This window comes from Belonocnema kinseyi, chromosome 6 (assembly GCF_010883055.1).
Source record: "Belonocnema kinseyi isolate 2016_QV_RU_SX_M_011 chromosome 6, B_treatae_v1, whole genome shotgun sequence".
Lineage (NCBI taxonomy): Eukaryota > Metazoa > Arthropoda > Insecta > Hymenoptera > Cynipidae > Belonocnema > Belonocnema kinseyi.
In genome coordinates this window covers 114,571,244-114,592,160 of record NC_046662.1, presented here as the reverse complement: position 1 = coordinate 114,592,160, position 20,917 = coordinate 114,571,244, and the positions used below count along the sequence as shown (strand labels likewise).

Sequence of the window (20,917 nt, the reverse complement as noted above, 5' to 3'; positions counted from 1 at the left end):
TTAATATCTTCTACACTTTTCTTTTGCATTTTAGGAAATCATTTGATGTGTTTAAAAATCTGCTTTAATTTTTTTTAAGTACATTTTTTTAAATGAAAAATTATTTAAAACTTTTACACGATTATTAGAAAAATAATAATGTTTCTTTAATTTTGTCAGACCTTCCAATCTATAATCTTTGAAAATTATTCAAATTTTTCCTGATTTTTTTTTTAATTCTGCAAAATTAAAAAAAAAAACCTTTAAAGTTTTTCAGATGCTTTAAGAATATTTGAAATCTTTTGCAATGTTTTAAAATGTTTAAAAATAATGTTTTCAAATTAATTGTTGGAAATGAAAATTATGTTAATTATTCCTTTAAAAATGTTTACAAGTTTTAATTATTTTCGAATCGTTTCTAAATTTTTAAATATCTCTTAAACTTACTCAAATTTGAAAGAATTATATTCCTTAATTTTTCTAAAGTTAAGTAACATGGAAAAATCACAACATTTTTCTTCAAAATATTTTGCGTACTTTTTAGACATTTTAGGAAATAATAAAAAATGTTTTGTAATTTTTTTCAATTTTCTGTTGGAATTCACGCCAAAACAATTATTTACATTTTTTTCCTAGGAGTTTCTTTCATTATCTGAAAGTCTTTCGTTTATCGACTTTTATTATTATTATTTCATTTTACATACATATCTATTATATCTTATCAAAATTTAATATAAAAGTCTCAAATGTTAACTGTATTTAAATACTACAGTTTTTAATGTTTCCAAATTTTTAGAAATAATTCAACAAATTTTATGTGTAATGAAAATAAACTTTTTTTAAATCTCATTCAACTTATTCCAAGTTATCTTTTTTGAATTTTAAAAATTGATGTAATTACTTATTCTAATTGGAAATAATTGAACCTCTTGCGATTAAAAACGGGGATTCTGCTTGAGAAGAAATGTGCTGAAATTAATTTTTTTTTTAAATCATTCGAATTTCAGTTTTAAAGACTGATAATTGTACACAATTTCCAAGCGCATCTTTCTTATTCTTCTACAAGAATTTTTAGGTTTTCTCAGTTTTTAAAATCAGTTTATCCTACGTTTCTAAAACTCCTCTGAAGTTAAAATTCTTTTTTAAATCTCATCAATTCTACTCAATAATTATTGAATTTATTTGATTATTTACATTTTTTTTGAATTTGTAATGTTATCGAATTAAAATTTTTTGATTTTAAAACCTTTTACACTCTTTTTCAAAATTTTAGGAAATTGTTTGATGTGTTCAAAAATCGTCTTTAATTTTCTTTTAAAGCACATTTTTCAAAATAAAAAATTATTTTTATTACTTCTAGGTACCTAAAATAATTTTTTTCATTTTCGTGAAAACTTACAAAATTCTTGAAAAATCTTTACAAGTTTTAATTATATTTGAATTCTTTGAAAATTTCTGAATATCTCTTAGACTTACACAAATTTGAAAGTAGATTTTTAAACCAACATATAATTTAAAAAATTATGAAACAAAATTGCACAAGAAGGCCTTAAAAGAATTATGTTCATTAATTCAAGATGTGAAAAAATTTACTCATTTTCTTTTAAATTTTTCCCAGGAATTTTAAGAAAAATAGTTTTACAGCCTTGAAATCTTTCGGAATTCCTTTAAAGTTTCCAAAGTTTATGTTTGAATTCTTTAAAAATCTAAGTTTCTAACAGAATTTAAGTTTAAAATTCGATTTTAATCTCTTCGATTCTTCTTAATATTTCTTGCATTTACTCCATTTTGATCTATTTATTATAATCTTACCAAATTGAAACATTTTGCTTTAAAATCTTCTACACTCTTTTAAATTATAGGAAATCCTTTCACATGTTAAAAAACCTTTTTTAATATTCTCATAAAATACGTATTTTAAATAAAAAGCCATTAAAAATTTTCCTACCAATTTTCAAAAAGTTCTTTTCTAATCTTGTCGGACCTTCTAAACTTTCTAATCATTAAAAACTATTTAAATTTGTCCTGATTTTCTTTGAAATTCGGCAAAATGAAAAAGATTGCCTTAAAATCTTCAGAGTTTTTATTGAAAATTTTAAACATAGTTTAAAATGCAATGGAATTTTTTTAAATCAATTTTTGAAAATAAAAAATTATATTAATTATTCGTAGAAACCTAAAAGAATTTTATTTTCGTGAAACCTTAAAAAATGCTTTTTGGAATCTTTACAAATTTTAATTATTTTCTAATCGTTTCAAAATTCCCGAATATCTCTTAAACTTACGCAAATTTAAAAGCACATTTTTTAAACCAAAATAAATTTTTTAAAAAGTGTAACACAATTGCGCAAGAAGGCTTGATAAGAATTAATTTCCTTATTTTTTTCTAAAATTATAGAACATAGCAAAATTGCCTGAACTTTCATTCTCTTGACACCCTGCGAAATTCAGTTTACTTAAAAACTCCTCCCAAAAGCCAGTTAGCCACCGAAAATAAATCGTGAAGTCGGGGGGGCTCGGGCTCGTGCATTTTCGGCTCTATAGAAGGCTGGCCTACGCAACATGTAGCAGAGCCGACTTACCGACACGCTACGTTTGAATATGTCGCTCCCAGATGGGAGAGCGGCGGAAGTCAGTGCTGTATGCATGAAAATTGACCGGCTTGTAACGACCGCTGAAATGCTAGGGCCTTGTACATTTTAATATAGGTCACTACCAGGAGGTGTAGCTAGATATGTTTCCGCGACTTGCCTGATCGAAAGTGGAGACCCGGTCCGTCCCGACCCGATGAGCCTTACTGTAGATCGACTCCAAAAATAACTGTACAAAATAACGTTTGACTGAAAACACGATGGGAAATTAGGTATATCCGAAAAAATTTTTGATTGGAAACAAAATATGTTGGGAAACCCGCTATCAGGGTCTCTTGCGTCGCGATTTTGTTCCTTCGAATTCATTCATATCGATTATGCCGGCAAGTATTCGATTTCACTGAACTCGATTGAACCAAAGACCTCTTGAAGCAAAGCTATTACATGTGACTAATTTTTTCTGAGTTCTACGAGAATCATTGTCATTGGCAAAGGTTGACGCTCACTAACGACATTTTTTAAAACTTATGAGGACATTCAATTCTTTTGGTTCCGTCAATTATGAGCGCAATCGAATATTTACTATCGATTACGCTGCGGAGACAGAGACAACTAGATGCTGTCAGAGTTTTTATGAAGGTTCTCGATTGAAATTACAAAATTTGTTGGATATTCCTAATATCCCATAGTGTTTTACAGTGTTTTCAGTAAAATTTCATTGTGCTCTGTTACTTTTCAGTAAACCTAGTTTTTTTCATTGTGAAAGGATTATGAAATCGATTAAAGTGACTCTTAGCTGACTTCGTAAACAGATTTACTCGTAGAAAAAAGGCCAAGATTTTAATTTTGAAATATTCGATTTTGTTATAAATGTAAATGAATAAGAAATATATGATAAATGTTCTCTATCACAAATTTTTAACTTATCACGCTTTTAATTTTTAATTGTTTACATTTTAAAGTCTGCATTTTGAAAGTTTTTAAATGAAAAATTTAAGCTTAAAAATAAAAATCTAAAATGAGATATTTTAAAATAAAAAGATTTTCGAATTACGCATTGTAAAGTGTGTGTGTGTGTGTGTGTGTGTGTGTGAATGAGCTCTATCCAGGGAAAAAGAATCGATTTAATAAAAAAATGTTTGAATTGGAACATTTAAGACTGCGCATTTAAGTTAATTTCATCAGCAGTGAATCGGTGAGTTCGGATTTAATAGGATTTTCGTTCTATAGAGTCGAATCAGACCAACTCACCTCAAATGTTTTCTATAAGCATTTTCTAGTTAATTGAACTGGCATATAAAACGATTCAAATCTCTCTAAAACAGAGTATGTTGGATGTTATATCCAATAGGAAATTTAAAATTGACAATTTCTGTCAATGAAACGGCGGATTATAGTTTTATTCATCGAATACTGGAAGGCAAACTAGATTTAAAATCAGTTGAATGGAAGTGAAGCGGTAGTGGTAGCAGGCAGTGGATTTAAATAAGAACATTTTTAAAAGTAAAATGATTAAGATGTAAGTATCTGTATAAAAATATAAGGAATCTTTGTCGATAGTAAGTACCTATATTATAAATTAAGGCTGCTTGGGAATTTTTTAAAAAGGTCACTGACGGCTCTGAAACTTGGGGATTATCTAAATAAAGTACGCTAAATTCATTTGGCGAGAAAAAAAATTTGCGAGAAGGGACGTCACGTTCACACGAGGTGCTTAGGTAAAATTAGTAAACTTTTACTATCGCTTTTTTGCGACTTTTTCGCGATTTCTTTCTCTTCTATTTAAATTGAACTGTAACACGTATAATTATCAGAAAAATAAGTATCAATAAGCATTCATATAAAACATGTCCACACGGTGCCACGCACTTTATACGACACCAAACGCCCAAACCTCCTTAATGAGCAATGTCAATTCATAATAACGTCGGCGTTTTATGCTGAGATATTACAAAGAATTCACGAGGTGGCAACAACGTTCGGTCGTTGGTTTCTGTTGTTGTCTAAGAGTCAAGAGAACCTGACATTGCATCAAGTTACAATTTTTGGTGGAGAGTTAACTAAGTGTTCTTCGACGTAAAATCATTAGATTTTATTAAATTAAGTTACAACTAATTGTTAATAAGTCAATTACCGATGGTTACTTTCCTGGGGAATGGAAAAGGGGCATATTTTTCCCTATTTTTGAATCGGGTAACCGCCACGATGTAAGAGGCTATAGGCCAATTACTCTGCTCATGTCCGCCAATCCCCAAATTAAAAATGTTAATCAGAAAGAAGCATAAAATATTTAACGATAGCAAAAACATTAGGGTATTGTACTAAGGCAATTCTTTCGCATTTAAATAGGTTGTCCATTTAAGAAATTATTAATACTTCTTGGGCCTATTCAATTGATCCAGTAAATATCTAAAAGAAATTTTGGAAATGCGTTTTATCAGCCTAAAATAATTATTTTGAACCTAGTTCATGTTTCAGTAGAATATTATTGTCCAGTTCGATTTAGAAGTGGGCCAATATCCATGTTTTTGTTATTTTTTGTTTTGTTTTATAAAGTAATTTCATCCTTTTGCCTGTTCTTTTCACAATTCAATGGACCTGAATATTTTACATTTGGGGAACGCGCCACACCATTGATACGGTGTTTTCTCGGATGTGTTTACTTCTTTCAGAACATTCCTGCCGCGATTTGATAGAACTAACTAAAAGCCCAAAAATACTTTCTAGTTTTTATTTTTAAAAAAATTATGTAACTCCTAATGTATCGAAATCAGAGTGTTTGAGGACGCGCCGTTCCTTCGTCAAAGTTTTTCTCAGATATGCATGCCTCCTAGAAAATTCGGGCTTTGGCACTTAAGCCCATATGCAGTGTCTTTAAAACAAAATATTTTTTAGTGACAAATGAGAGGACTTTCCGGTTGGAAATTAAATCATGGTCAAATTGGATTTATTCAAGTTATAATATAAATCCATTGGTAGAATCCTGAACAGACCTTTGAAATATCTATTGTTTGACATCATTGTACTCTCGCATAGTGTCGTATACTTTAGATGTTAGCTATCAAAACACTTTATTCAAATCTCGAAATGCAGTGATTAGGGTAATCAAAGGTATATTATTCGTTGACTAATTATCCTTCTTACTCTTCAGTAAGATCTTTTGGCGAAGGCTTCGAGCCCAAATTCTTCTTGAGATCAGCAAAAGATCTGCTTTGGTACCAATAGCGCCAGAAGTAATAATCTGGGCCTCAGCTATAGAGCTCCTAATATTCATGCTGGGGAATTGAGAATAAAAACTTCTCAAAAGAAGCATTGGTTGCCGTAATTTCAGCGGGAGAATTTGGGTGGTCCTGGACTTCAATATCTTAACTATTTCGTTGTTCCCTGAATGTTTAAAAGCATCTCTGAAGTTCCTTGTGTTCTAGATGTCATTAGAATTCCTTCGCCGTCAGCAAAAATCCATTGAATACAAAACCAAAAAACAGAATCAGTCCTTAAATTTAAACGTCCTTATAATTAGAGCCCTACTATAGGTTTCAAAAATGTTGACCTCTCTACTAAATTTTGAATAAGTCAGTGAAAAAAATTGCTTAAGAACGTAAAAAACTTCATTGCGAAAATAATTTTTGCGAACAAATTCTCTATTTAGGACATCATCATAAATTAATTATCAATAAAGTTACAGTTCTGCGAAAGCTTAAGAACAGGGGCAATAGCGTCAATTTCACGACAGTGAACTTTGGCTTGTTATATCTTATTGAAAAATTATTAGAAACGCGGCGAAAACAATCAGGCGAATTGTTTGACATTTTCTGTAAATGTAGGTGTCATAAAAATTAGAAAATGTAAATAATAGTAGCTTACAGAGTAAACTTGAAATAATTTTAAAAAAATCAAAGAATACAATGACATACGAAATAAAGTTTCAAAATGGTTAAATAATCGGCTATTATCAATTATTTTTTCTTGCGAACTCTTTTCTTGCACGCGTAAAAGGAGTAGCCAGTATCGGTGTCAGTCGAGGGTGACTATTCGGCACTTTCCCCCAGCTAGCTGATTACCGGAATGCACTAGTATTTATTTTCAGGCTTCTGGAAGAGTTACTGAATTCAGACTGAATGGGATCCCTGGAGCGCATAGTTATGGTTGGGTATATAGCATGGGTCAGTTACACTCGTTGCCCCCAAGGGACATAAAAAAACTTCGAAAAAATAATTGCTAATAGCCAATTATTTAATAAGTTTAAAACTTTATTTCGTATGCCATTGCCTCGTTTCTAATGATTTTCCAACAAAATATAACAAGTCAAAGGTCACTGTCGTGAAATTGACTATATTTTTATACTTTCGTTAAACCGTAACTTTATTGATAGTCAATGTATGACGGTATCGTAAATATAAAATCTGGTCACAATAAAATTATCTTTGCAGTGAAGTTTGTTACGTTCGTAAGCGATTTTTTAAAAATGACTTATTCCAAGTTTTGTAGAATGGTCGACATTTTTTAACCATATAGTAGTCGCAGAGTACCGTGTTATTAAAAACAATGGAATATGGGGATCTCCAATTTAAGTATAAAAGAATTAAAACATATTATCTTCAATTGAACCTGATAAGATAGTCACTAGTATATAATACAATTTTGGAATGAAATTCATTGTGAATGAAACCGATTAGTAGTATTATTGAATTTACGAGATGTGTAGACTAGACGTCCAAACATGAATAACTCCTCGCTAGATACTAAATACAATTTCCCTCGGAAAGGAAAAAATTTATAAAATAAACAAAAAGGCAAAGCTAATTGTGTGGAAACAGATCTAAGGATTACATATCATTGAAATTTATATATTTTTACAGAGTTGAAAAAAGGAGATATCAAGCTCTACAATTTTGTAGAGGGTCTACAACCGCTCCTTACAAACGAAGATGTCGCACTACGGAAGCAAAGCGTTGAGGCTCTATCAGCTTTACTAGCTAGTATCCCAAGGGATTTTCTCAGTGAAGCAGAACTTAGCTTCATTGTGGAATTTTATTGCGATCGTTTGAAGGACAACTATATTTTTTTATCTGCGACATTGAATGGCATCTTAACGATAGTGAGTATACTAAAAAATCACTTTTTTGTACAAAGTGTAGTTTGTTCAACATAAAATTCAATAATATTTTTACAGGTACAAATGAAAAATCTTCCAGAAAACGCCCCAGTGCGTTTATTCACCACAATGTTTCAGCATGTTCAGTGTCAAACACTTTTACTTCCAGTTCGACAAGTTATGTACAGTATATTTGAGACAATGTTAGGATGCAACTTCTTTAATCTAAAGTCCCTTGGACAAGATATAGTTTATGGCTTCATTAATTCTATTGATGGCGAAAGTGATCCTAGGAATCTCCTTATGCTGTTTCGCATGATCCCAAACTTCGTCAAAGCATTTTCATTGGGGCATTTAACCGAAGAAATGTTTGAAGTTATCGCTTGTTATTTTCCAGTGCATTACAATACGGTAATTGTTAATACTGATATTATTTACTCTTCTTTATTGATAATGTCTCCCGTAAGAGTTTACATGACTTCCATCCCTTACAATACTTTCGCCTGCATATTTTATAAAGTATCATTACTATTTACAGTTATTTACAAATATTTACACAAAATCTTATATCTAGATCCTTATTTCTATTTCTTTTGCTAACACAATTTGGGACGTGTTAGTGAACGATTGAGCGAGGGATCGAAAGCGAGACTGCAAGCGAGAGAGAGAGAGAGAGCGAGAATATATCCTGATATAGCCTCCTCTAGAATGTTTACCACATTCTCTTGCCAGCTTCCTTTATCTTCCATTCCTCTCCAACATCCTTCCCTTGTTTCCACTTCCCATTCACTGATTCTGCACTTCCTGTTCTCTTTCTTTTCCCCATACATTCCTTCCCTTACCTCGTTTCCCAATCTAAATCTTGCGATTCTGTTCCACCTTCCAATAGATTCCTTCCCCATCCCTTTTCTAAATACTTTGGTACTCCTTCCTTCGTATCATCTTATACCATTTATTGTATTTCGATTTCTTAATCATCCTGCATCTTTCTATTAATTGTCTGTCCCGCTCCTTTTTTTTAGATCCTGATAGTTGACTCCAGTCATGTCTTCTATATTTCTAGCATTAAAGAACTCCCTCCTTTCTTCTTCCCATCTCGTTAATTCTATCGCGCTCCCTCTCCCTTCTTCTTCATCTATCAAACAATTTCTCACTGACTCTCCTCCTTTTCGCTCCCTCAGTTTTGTCTTAAATTTCAACGCCCTTTTTCCTGCTCTAATATTTAATTTGTCCATTTCCGTTATCTCTCACCGTATACCCCGGCGTCCTCCAGTCTATCCCTAGGGTCTACCTTATATACCTTGTAATTTGTCAATCTCCTTTCCTTTTACCCCCGTATGTGTTCCATAAACTAATACCGGTCATACCAGCGTATCAAATAACCGCATTCTCCTTCTCCAATTTTTCTTGAAATTTTTTTTTCCAATTCCCCATACCTGTTTCATTATCGCTGCTGCCTTTTATCCTTTCTCTTATATGAGCTCTATGTTTTGTATTCATTTCTAAGGTATATCCCAAATATTGGGACATGCATTAATTTCAAGGGATTTCTAATAAATAGCGTTACTTGTGCTACATCGCATCGAGGTATGTAGTTAATATGTGCATGTCGAAGCCCTATCATGTGGGCTTAGTTAGGTGTCGTTTTACCGAATTGTAAACAGTGTAGTTTTGGTAGCATTAAAAATGTCGCCGTCCGTGTTAACAAATCAGCATTTGCGGAAAGTTTTACTTTCCTTTTAAAATGTGAAGGAAAGTGAATTCGAGGTATGCGGATAGAAGGTCCCTGGAACAATGGTTTCTGCTGATAATGGTTGAATATGGCTGAGTGGCACTTGGACGAGGTATCTTAAACGGTGACTAAGATACCGGGCTACCTCTCAGAGTAAGCAGCCTTATCCTTGCATGCGCGGACTCTACAAGAACGGAAAACCCTTTTCTTAGCTGTTCGTAGGTAGGGCAATGACATCATCAAACTACAAAAAGGTGTAAATGCGGTTCAAACCGATCGAACGCGCAGAACACCCGACAATGGGTCGGCAAACAGTGCCGATCACCCTAGAGTTCGGGGTGCTGAAAATAATTCAGATGGAAACACGACAACGAACCGGCGAAACGCCCACTTTAGGTAGATGAATCAACTCAAGGATGGTTTGCTAGACGTCTACGTTGCCAACGTTATCCCTGTTAGAGAAGGGTTTATGACGCGCACGCACACTCTGTGGTGTCAGAAACACGTAGACCTTCTATATGTTTCGCATCAGTCATTGCGAAATTAACGTGCCTACCTCTTGAAAACTGGATATGTGCGCGAAGCGCTTCCTGAATCACTACATGAACAAACTACAGACGAAGATAAGAAAGTCACATTAAGGCCAACCGCGGAAGCAAGTACCTTCTGAGAGATAATATTGATTTCAGAACAAGGAGGAACATTAACATACAGGTCCCTCTTGAGCCTCAAGATCTGACTGAAATGGATGACTCCCTCCTTGAAGCTATCTCGTAGGAGCCTGACCTCCGGACCATCAATTGTTAGTTTATGGTGCTGCGAGAGCTTTGGCTGATTCAAATCGAAGAACAAAACCGACGATTGATCAAAAAACCAAAGGGCGAATGCATCAACTGAACAAGAAAACTGTATGGGCAAGACAGAATGCCTCTCCTGTTCAGTGTGTGATTGACTACATAACATCTGATAGACCGTTCACAGAAAGGGTCTGAAAGTTCGCCTAAGAACTGACAACCTTCAATCATACACTGAACAAGTCAAAGTTGCTGGTAATCAAGCAGCATATTTTTGACACAATACGGGTCTCATCTGCCGCAAAGAGGAAAATACAGAAGAGCGAGAGACTGATCCTGGAGAATTAACAGTTTCTTGCTGATCCATCGCGCCTCTTCAGCGTTCTACCCTGTTTCTGTCAAGAATCCACCCAAGCCCAATGAGGTAGAGACTTTTTTGAGCGAGGCATACAAGATCCAAAAAACACTAGAGGTGAAAGAAAATACTGATAATTTCATCCGCTATAAGGAGTTTTGTGACAAAATTATAACAGCTGAGGAAGGATGTCCATCAATCACTGCGACAGCGTGAGCCCTCTGCTTTTTTGCATGATACTTCTGCCTCTATCTCTTAAACTGCGAAATTCTTGTGGATACCTCTGTGGATACCTCTGTTCTTTTCTGAAGGCCGAAGTAAAGAAAGCAGAGGTGGAAAAATTCCCACAAGAGCTGCTTGACAAGCAAAACTACGGAAAATTGTACTGAAATTTAGAAAAACAGTTCTTATCAAAAGAGCAAACTTTTGCTTTTACCATCATTGTTGGTCTTAGGGTGTTGGACGCGACCCTGCCCTGCCGAACCCTCCGCGGGAGATAGAGTCAATTGTCTAGAAGAGAAGGGCAAAATTATCTGGAACTTCCATTTTCAGACAGCCGTCTCCGTTGTAAACTTAAGCCTAACATCGGTCTTCTAGACGTCGAGAAACTAACTATATTTGTTATCGAATTCTCGGCTTCGGCCGACTGCAACGTCACTGCTAAGTAGAAAAATAAGGAGAAGTATAAAGACCTTAAAAGGGAACTTAAACGATTGTAACCAAAAAATTCGGTTAAAGTAATTACCATTGTGATCGGTTGTCTTTGAGGTGCGAAGCGATCACTAGTTCGTATCCTTACAGCTATACCAGCGTGCCAAAAATGTCTCAAGGTACTTGCGACATGGATGTAGAAAGCTGTCATTCTTGGATCACTTCGTGTCCTCAAGGCACACGAGGAGTTCGCCGGCCTATCGTTGTGATTTTGTCGTGCCCTGTGACCACCTATGTGAAGGTCGTGAGACATGGACATAAGTGTGATTTACGGCGGTTCTGTGGGGAGTCGGTGTCCTTTTTGCTTGACGGTTGCTACCAGTGGGACCTTGCGGTGGTTGCTTATCCCTTTTTTAAATAAAATTTTTTTACATTTGATATTTTGTAAATTTTTTTTAATTATAAAGCAAAAGCTTTGGCAGATGCAAACCACAAAACCAACGGCTGATCATAAGATCAAAAGACGAATACATTAACTCAAAACAAAGATGTTCTGGGCAAGACAGTAAGCGTCCTTTTATTCAGTGTGTGATTAATGACATAACATCTGGCAGGAATTTTACCGCCAAGGATCGACCCATTATCAAACACTGAACAATTCAAAGCTGCTGACCATTGGACAGCATATGGTTGACAGAATACGGGTACTATCTGACGCTTAGAGAATTCTAGAGTGGAGATGGAGAGGTGGGTCAGAGAAAAGCAACAGTTTTTCTGAGTCTTCAAAGACCCTCCAGTTACTGTCGACCATTCTCCCAAACCTGAGCAGATCGAAGCCCACTCATCACTTCCAAGGAGGTCAGCATTTTCACCTCATATCTAAAGTCGGAAAAGTCTATTCCGGAGAGTATGCTGGAAGAGCGCACAGTACTTCTGCCAAAGATGGGCGTTTTAGCTGACCCGAAGAATTACAGGCGCATTACTTGTCTAAGCGCACTCTATAAGATCTTCAGAGCTATCCTTGATGCTAGGATTGTTCGGACAATCGGAACTGTGAGGCCAAAATTTACGAACTACGCGGCTCAAAGAAAGGCTTAGGAGAAACGCAAAAACGTGCGCGCTCATTCGTAAAATCAGTACACCGGACAAACGAGCCGACGTGGAGTTTAAAAACTTAGTTTTGTTAGTGCAAACTTACAAGATAAATCGTATTCAAGATAAATCGGAGTCCATCTCAGAAATTATTGCCTTAATGAAAGATTCGGAAAACAATTGCACATTTACAATCAGGTTTTGGATCAACTGGTTACTGGAGCAATTATTAAACGTATAAAGATCTAGATACTAAAAATTGAATAACCATCGTAGGATAAAGCTATAAAGACCGTTTTGGCAGCGGAGTGAGCATACAAAAGCGTCCAAAAATTGATCAGCATCATTCTAAGGAAGATAGCAGTACCGCCGACTTTCATTGTAGTGGTAAGTCACAACATTGGAGGTCAAAAAGCCAAGGTCGACCTAAATATCGACAACAATGAGAAAATTCAAGAACACCTGTCCGAGATGAAAATCAAAAAAGACGATCATCATCATCAGGGTATACGAGAGATTGTTACTGTTATGGTAAGCCAAACCATTTTGCTAAAAATTGCAAGCATCGTCACTCTCGTTGTGATATCTGTAAACGTAACGAGTACTTAGTGTCTGTTTGTTACAATAGAGATAAACACAAAAGCAGTAAAGATAACGATAATAATAAATCGAGAGTAGGATATGTGCATGAGAGCATTGTTAATACAGATTATAACGATAGTAGTGATGAGAACTATGACAATAGTATTAGAGACCAATTATATAAAATATCCACGAAAATTAAAGATAAATTTAATTTACATTCTATTAGAAATTATGTGTCAGGGAAAGAACAAATTGAATCACAGTATTTAAATATTATTGTGGAAGATAAGAAAATAAAAATGGAAGTAAATGCTGGTGCTCCAGTATCGATTATTATCAATCGAAAATTAAAAAATAAATTATTTCCAAGTCATAAAATCTAATATTAAATGCTTAACTTAGGATGACTCTGTAACAGCTCGTAGGAATGATTCAGCGAGTGATAATAGAAGGAAATAATATTAAAGCGTACTCTTACTCATATATTGTTGAATCGAATGGTCCTCCAATATTATGTAAACCATGGCTGAAGGCATTTGGGCTATGGCGACCATATAAATTCTTGTCATTGTATGATATAAAAGTAAACGAAGATAAGAAAGAAAAGTTATTTGAAAAATAATCGAAACAGTTGCCAAAATGATTAGACATTTATGCAGATTTATTTATACCAGGTCAAGGGTATTTCAATGAAGTTAACATAAAAATCAATTAAAAAGATGGTGACAAACCCAAGTACCTTCGCATCAGAAAACCGCCTTCAGCGTTAAGAGATAAAATAGAAAAACGGAGATTAGAAAGCGAAATGGCCATCAAGAAAGTTGAAACAAGTGAATGGGCCACGCCCATTGTACCAATATTAAAATCAAACGGTAATGTGAGAATTTGTGTTGATTATAAAATTACAGTTAACCAGACTATTGTAATGGATTGTTTTCCATTGCCGAATCCGGATCATTTATTAACTGGAATGCAAGGTGGTGAAAAATATACTAAAATTGACTTAAAGGAGGCTTTTCAGCAGGTACGTTTAGATGAACAGTTACAACAGTGTTTGACAATAAGCACTCACATAGGCTTATTTCAAGATTTGAAAATACCTTATGGTTTAGTTTCGAATCCAGATTATTTTAAACGCATAATGGAACAATTGTTTATAGGCATTTCTGGGGTAAAAGTATTTATAGATGATATTGTAATAACGGGAAAATACGAAGCTTAACATTTAGAAAATTTGCATAAAGTTTTAGAGAAACTCAGAGAAGCAGGCCTTAAAGTGAGAAAGGTGAATGTGCGTTTTTACAAGATAGAATTTCATACATTTGACACATTATAGATAAAACTGGTATCGGTGTGCCTGAAGAAAAATGCAAAGCAATTCAAGATTTAAAAATTTTATCAAATCAAAAAGAAGTATCTGCTTTTATTGGGATAATAACTTATAATGATAAATATATTAAAAATCACGCAGAAATACACTAATGTAATATGATCCAAATTTACCTATAGTATTATCTTGTGGGATCACCTGCGAAATTAGGGGCTGTTTTAATCCATAAAACGAAAGATGGCGAGCGACCAATAGCATATGCATCAAAGTCATTAAGGGCATATGCTACTTAAAAAATGATCGATTTTACCAGTTTTAGGTTCCCTTGGCTTTTCTCCTAAAATAATAAATATTTTGTCTTCAAAATTTGGGTCAAGATAGCTAATAGGCTAACGGACGTCCCCGCACACTTTTTTGTGGGTTAATTAGAAAAAATTAATTTTGCTGAAAAATGATCCTAACCTCAAAAAAGTGCACATTCATAAAATTTTTATTTAGCGCAATATGTATTTTTCTTGTTATTATCCCCCAAAAAAGAGTTCGGCGACGTCCGTTATGATATTTTATAGCATCTCCGAATTCAGTTTTAAAAATTTTCATTTTTGTGGAAAATAATCCGGGGGAACTGTACCCGATTGACCGCACGACGAAGTATTAAATGCCCTTAACAAAAGCTCAAATAGGCTATTCCCATATTGATAAGAAAGCTGCTGCAATTCTATTTGAAGTTACCGAATTTTACGATTTTCTGTATGGTAGACATTTTATTAAACGAACTGCCAATAAGCTATTATCTCGTATACTAGTTCCAAAGAAGGCGGAGCTAATCGTTTGCAGCGTTGGGCTTATTTTTTATCAGCGTTTAATTGTAAAATCGATTGTGTTCGATTCAAAGATAATGCATGCGCAGATAGTTTATCCAGATTGCCAATGCCGGAAACGGAGCCAGAAGTAAAAGTTGATAATTAAATTAAGGATTATATGTATTTGCAATACGTTGTACAAAACGAATTTGCATGCATTGTTTATAAACAGGTAGCATCTGAAATTTCGAAAGATAAGATATAAGCGAAAGTAAACCTTTTTGTAGAAGAAGGATGGCCAGAGAAAAATAAACATTTACCATAGAAAATTCAACAATTCGCATCCCGTAAAGATGAATTGCCGTCGGAAAGAGACTGCATCATGTGGGGATGCCATGTAATTATACCCAACAGGCTAAAAGCGAATGTTATAAATGAATTACATGCGTATCATTTCGGTATAATTAAAATGAAGAGCTTGGCCAGATCATTTGTGTAGTGGTCGGGCATAGATAACGACATAAAAATGGTTACAAAACAATTGAAATATTGCGTAGAAGTTAAAGATGATCGTATTAAGACGCAAACTACTCCATGGAGTTGTCCAAATAGACCTTGGTATCGCATCCATGCAGGTACTGCAGGTCCATTCTTGAGGTATACCTTTCTTATTGTCAGCTTCTTAATGTCAGCTTCAGTCACGTTAAAAAAAATTCAAAGATTTCTTTTCAGCTCATGGTTGTTGTACCTACGGGCAGCTATAAAAACGGGTTCGTCCATCCTTTTGGAGCCCCGCATGCAAGGATAAGTCTGCATACTCTAAGAGTTCGCCCGGGACCATCGCTGGACAATTGTCCGCAACTGCTTATTCAATATTTTAACTATATTAAGCAGTAACCCTTGGTAAACGGATGCGCTTGGTTGCTTTGTCATAGCGAAGACATTCCTGATGATAGCTGCAGAGCGTGTCATGCACACCCCAAGAATGTAGGACACATACTATCTAGTTGATCAACTCATGCGGGCATGAAGTACATCCAAAGGCATAATGTGGCACTAAGAGTGCTTTATTATCATCTCTGTCGCTTGTACGGCATTAGCTCTAATCTTTTTCCACCAAACACTCCTAGGGAAATAGAGTCAATGTTCGAAATTGAGAAGTGCCGAATATACTGGAACTTCATATTCTTGAAAACTGTTTCAGTTTCGCACGCGAGGCCTGACATAGTTCTCCTCGTTAGTTCCCTAAAAAGCATCCCTGCCTGTCAGTGAAATGCGAACACACTTGCTGGGGAAATGCAGAAGGCGGTCGACCTTGGGTTGGTCCGTGTCTCAGGGGTGCACGAGACTTTAGCGGGATCATTGTATTGATTTCATCACTGACTGTAACCATTTATTTCACGGTCATTATACGTGGTTACAACTGAAATTTTTTTACCATGAACGGATGCAATTTTGTAGAATGACACCCGCTTCCGGTGACATACCCGCGGTTGTCCTGATGACAAACTTTCAGGATATATATTGTAACACGGTGGCGAACCACCTGATATGGATCCTCCCCCAGAACCATAATATAATTAAAATAAAGTGTCAAACTGCGAAAATTCCATGGCCGGCACAAGCTCAATTTATAATCTAAGTTAAAATACAGATTGTTTAGGATAGTGGTATGTAGAATGCGAGTAATGTTTTGCTCATTATTTAGGAGAGAAATATTTTATGTGACAATGTAAATATATTAGATTAGATCCCTGTAGGAAAGAGGAGAATAGCCAGACGACCTACTCTGATCCCGAAAATCCCAGAATCAATTCCATGGGGAAAATCCGGCAGGAAATAACTCTGCTGCTAAGTGCCACGCCACCCACGCACAGCCACTGTCAATTTATCAACATTTCACCTCACTCGGTCAAACTGAACACACGTATCCACCGCCATGATACACTTGTCAACACATGGAGGCAGCCATGTTGCATCGACTGACGTTCCACATACGGGTATGCTGGTGCGACTGACATCGATGAGCCCCAAAACTGTTGCTGGAGAGGGCAGCACCTACTGGACTCTGTTTGTAGCGAGAGAAGAGGCAACCTGGCGAAGGCTGTGGAGGAGAGAGCTCAGTTTCGTGTTGGCCATCAACTAGTTTGCAAATTTTGGGTTGAATCCACGTCAAAAATTCTAAAGAGACGAGTCCATTCTTGTTGGCCCAGGCAATCGATCAAGTAAAAGGCTTCGGTTTTAAATGGTCAAGGTAGGCGTCCAGCTTTCCCCGTTTCAGAATGTGTTCTCTTGGTTTTCTTGTGAATTGAGATTGTATAATTTAGTTGAAAATTTCAGTGTGACTTTGGTATAAAGAAAATTTTGCCATGTTACTAGAAGGAAGTAGAACTTCCATTTTGAGTAATTGTAAGGTTATGCAATGTGGAGGACTTTTCTTAAAGTTTGATTTATGAGTGAATTTGTTTTCTTTGGAAGAAATAATTCAAGATGAAAGACTCTCAAGTGTATTTATAGAATGTAAGCTTACTAAGTGATTCGGTATATGATTCAACTTTTCACTCATGAAAAGCAAATGGCACCATGTCAGCGTGGGTTGGGCTGTGACCCCTCATCTTTGCTTGTAATTTACTAAAACAAATTTTTTTGTCTTTTAAACTTAGTAAACTACTATTTTAATAATTATCAAATTAATATAAAATGAGTATGTAGCTTCTTTCGTCCCCACGGAATCCCTCTATCCCGAGCTGGACAGAATTTCGGGCTTATTTCTGTAAAAAAATTCTAGAATGGTAGAGTTTTCTTTTGTATTATTATTTTAAAGTTGAGAGTATGTTTGTCTTTTTGAGCGACACTGGATTATGCTCTGGCGCCCTGCTTATTTTCAGGTAATTATAAAAGTCCCTCTCGGATGAATTGCTATTTAAAATTACCATTGGCTCCCAGCAGATCGGTGTTAAAGCACAACTATGGCTACCCCTCCCAACTGTGAAATAGGTGGACATACGGTACGTTAGCATCATAATGACCGATAAGCGAAACCCTGGTATGCCTTGATGACAATCATCGACCCAAGAATGATAGCCATCGCCTCGTCGTTTCACCATCGTGTTTTCGTCGAAATTATTTTGAGCGCCATAAAAGCTAGGGCTTCCGTCACTTTTGCTTTTGTTCACACCTCAGACTTTTCGCATACAGCGAAAAACGTGGACAAAAGCATATATATACACACACAGGGTGTCCTAGACTTACATAGTTGTATAAAAGTTTAAAAAAATCGAAAATTCCTTTTTAAAGAATCAGTAGAATTGTTCGTTTATGAGTTATAAAATATTTAGACTGGACTTATAAGGATCGGGGTATAAACATACGTGCATACGTGACCGGGAGTCTAACGCAGTGTTGTTGAAGCGAGGGCCGAGGGGGCTTTAGCGACAGCAGAATAGCGGTCACCACATGGTTTGGACTCCCACTCACGCACGCACATCTCTTTAAACCGCGCTCTTGATTAGTCCAGTTTAAATATTTTATAAATTAAAAAATAAATTTCTACTGATTTTTTGAAAAAGACTTTTTGGGGCGCTGAATTCGAATTCAGTATCAAAAACCACCCATCACATCGTGGTTGAGCCACAACCTCAAAAAATGACGAAAAATCATGCACTGAGGCAAATAGATTTCAAAATAATGCCAGTGATGCAAATTTTCACTTCAAAAACATGTCGATAACTGTGAAGGATCAACCCTTGCCTGATATCAACTTATTTAACATAACTTTACCCAACAGAACCTGACCTCACCTAACCTGAATTAACAGAAATTTACTGAACTACACGTAAAGCTCTGGAAGCATATTTTCCCAGTAGCAAATGTGTGCTACATCGAATGGGTCAACTCGAGCCTAAACCTAGAAATAAATCTAACCTAGTCTAACTTAACCTAACCTCACGAAACACAATTAAACTGATTGTGTTGTCCCATTGTGCTTGCGGTACCGTTTGAATCAGATTGTGCTTAACCTGCAAAGAGGTCAAACCTATCCTAACCTAAAAGAACCTGACCTAACCTAACTTAACTTCACGTAATACAATTAAGCCCATTGTGTTGTCCCGTTGTGTTTGCGGTACCGTTTCATTCAGCTTCGGCTTAACCTACATAGAGGCTTAACCTATCCTAACCTAACCTAGCCGAATGAAATTCAACCACACGTGTAGCTATGTAAGCGTACGGTTCTCAGTCTTAAATGTGTGCCATATTTAATAGGTTAACTCGATCTTAATCTACAAATTAATCTAACTTAACAGAACCTAACGAAATTTTGCTTAACGCAACACAACTTGAGTGCTCCCGTTGTAACACAATAAAATTCATTTCATTGTACTATAGGTGGTTAAAAATTTTGACGCACATTACTCATTTGAAGAAACTTAGAACTACAAGTAGAATTGACCCCATTTCAATTAACCTGACAATGTTTGTATCAATTCTAATGTAGAACTGTAACTTAAACATGCAAATGAATAAGTGTTTTATTCAAAATTTTTTTCTCTCTGCTTTTCTTAAACTTAAGGGATATATTTATACTATCTTCCGCGTTTACATTTTATCTTGCTTTTTATCGTAATTAAATTGATTTATAGACCTACTTCAGTCTATTTTCTGCCTGCTATAACGTGTCCTTTTTTCTTCGAAGGAACGATGCAAAGGGTTACGCTTACGTTTAAGACCTACATTCGTTTCCCTTTTCAACATCCAGCAAAAATCAGCCATCATGACCTCGTCCCATCTACCCTCATATCGTTGTTCCATTACTTTTATGTCTTGATCAAAACGTTCCCCTTGTTCTTCGCTGAAATCACCAACATTTTCTGGAAACTTATTCAGATGGGAATCTAGAAAGTGTAGTTTTCAATTCATCAAGCAGCCTAACTTTTTGTAGTTTCTTATCATTTTCGCAACAATATTTTCGTAGTCTGGACTTTTTTTGTTACCGAGGAAATTTTCATTTACTGCTTTAAAACTTTCACAAGCGTCCATTTCAATTTTCGCCATGTGGCTCACGAAATAAATATCTCTTATCGATATTCGAATCTGTAGTCCATCAAAGACTCCTTCTTTCAATTTAGCGTCTAAAATCTTAGGGAATTTAAGGGATATATACTTACAGCATTGTCCATCTTTTTCTGACGCTTTGACAAATTGCTTCATGAGCCCAAGCTTTATCTGGAGGGGTGGTAGTAAAATTTTTTCTGGATCAACGAGGCTCTGGTTGATGATATTATGAGAACCAGGTTTGAATGAATCTCTTAAAGACCAATGTTTTTTGCTGTAATGATTGGCTCGATCTCTGCTATTCCACAAGCATATAAAGTTCGGCTCCCTCGTGAAACCCAATTGTTTGTCTAATATCATTGTTATGATTTTGAGATCACCAAATATTTGCCATTTGTGATTCGTGTAATTAACTTTTTCAAGAAGCATTTTAAAAGTCTTATATTCTTCTTTGATGCCCGTTGGGTGAGCTATAGGGATAAGAGCGTAAGTATTCGTGTTATGCAGTAAAACAGCCTTAATGCTGCGTTTTGACGAATCAATGAAAAGTCGCCATTCTTCGTCTCTGTACACATTTTTCTTCAAATGGTTCATTAGTCCGTTAACATCAGTGCAGTACACTGAAGACGTCTCTTCGTCTTTAATGAAAAACTTTCTGAATTCTGTGTCCCTGTCGCGATAGAATGAAACTTTTGTCTTTGACTCTAGAAGATTTCTTCTTTTTAGAAATGAAGCGGCAAATTCAGCGCCGTCTTGCGGTAATCCAAGATCTCTAATAAAATCATTCAGTTCTAGTTGCGACACTAATATTGGAACCTTCAATTTCATTTTATGCACACCATATTCGTCATCTTTTTC

At 35.4% G+C, this 20,917-nt stretch overlaps 1 protein-coding gene across 2 annotated transcripts in view; it reads left to right on the top strand.

The window, feature by feature from the left end:
• Positions 1–20,917, top strand: part of LOC117174480 (MMS19 nucleotide excision repair protein homolog) — a 185,269-nt gene that overhangs the window by 48,987 nt on the left and 115,365 nt on the right. For both annotated transcript variants that reach the window (XM_033363636.1, XM_033363635.1), the window contains exons 2-3: positions 7,430–7,668; positions 7,744–8,076. In XM_033363636.1, the coding sequence (XP_033219527.1) occupies positions 7,430–7,668; positions 7,744–8,076 (572 nt within the window). The remainder of the gene's footprint in view (positions 1–7,429; positions 7,669–7,743; positions 8,077–20,917) is intronic.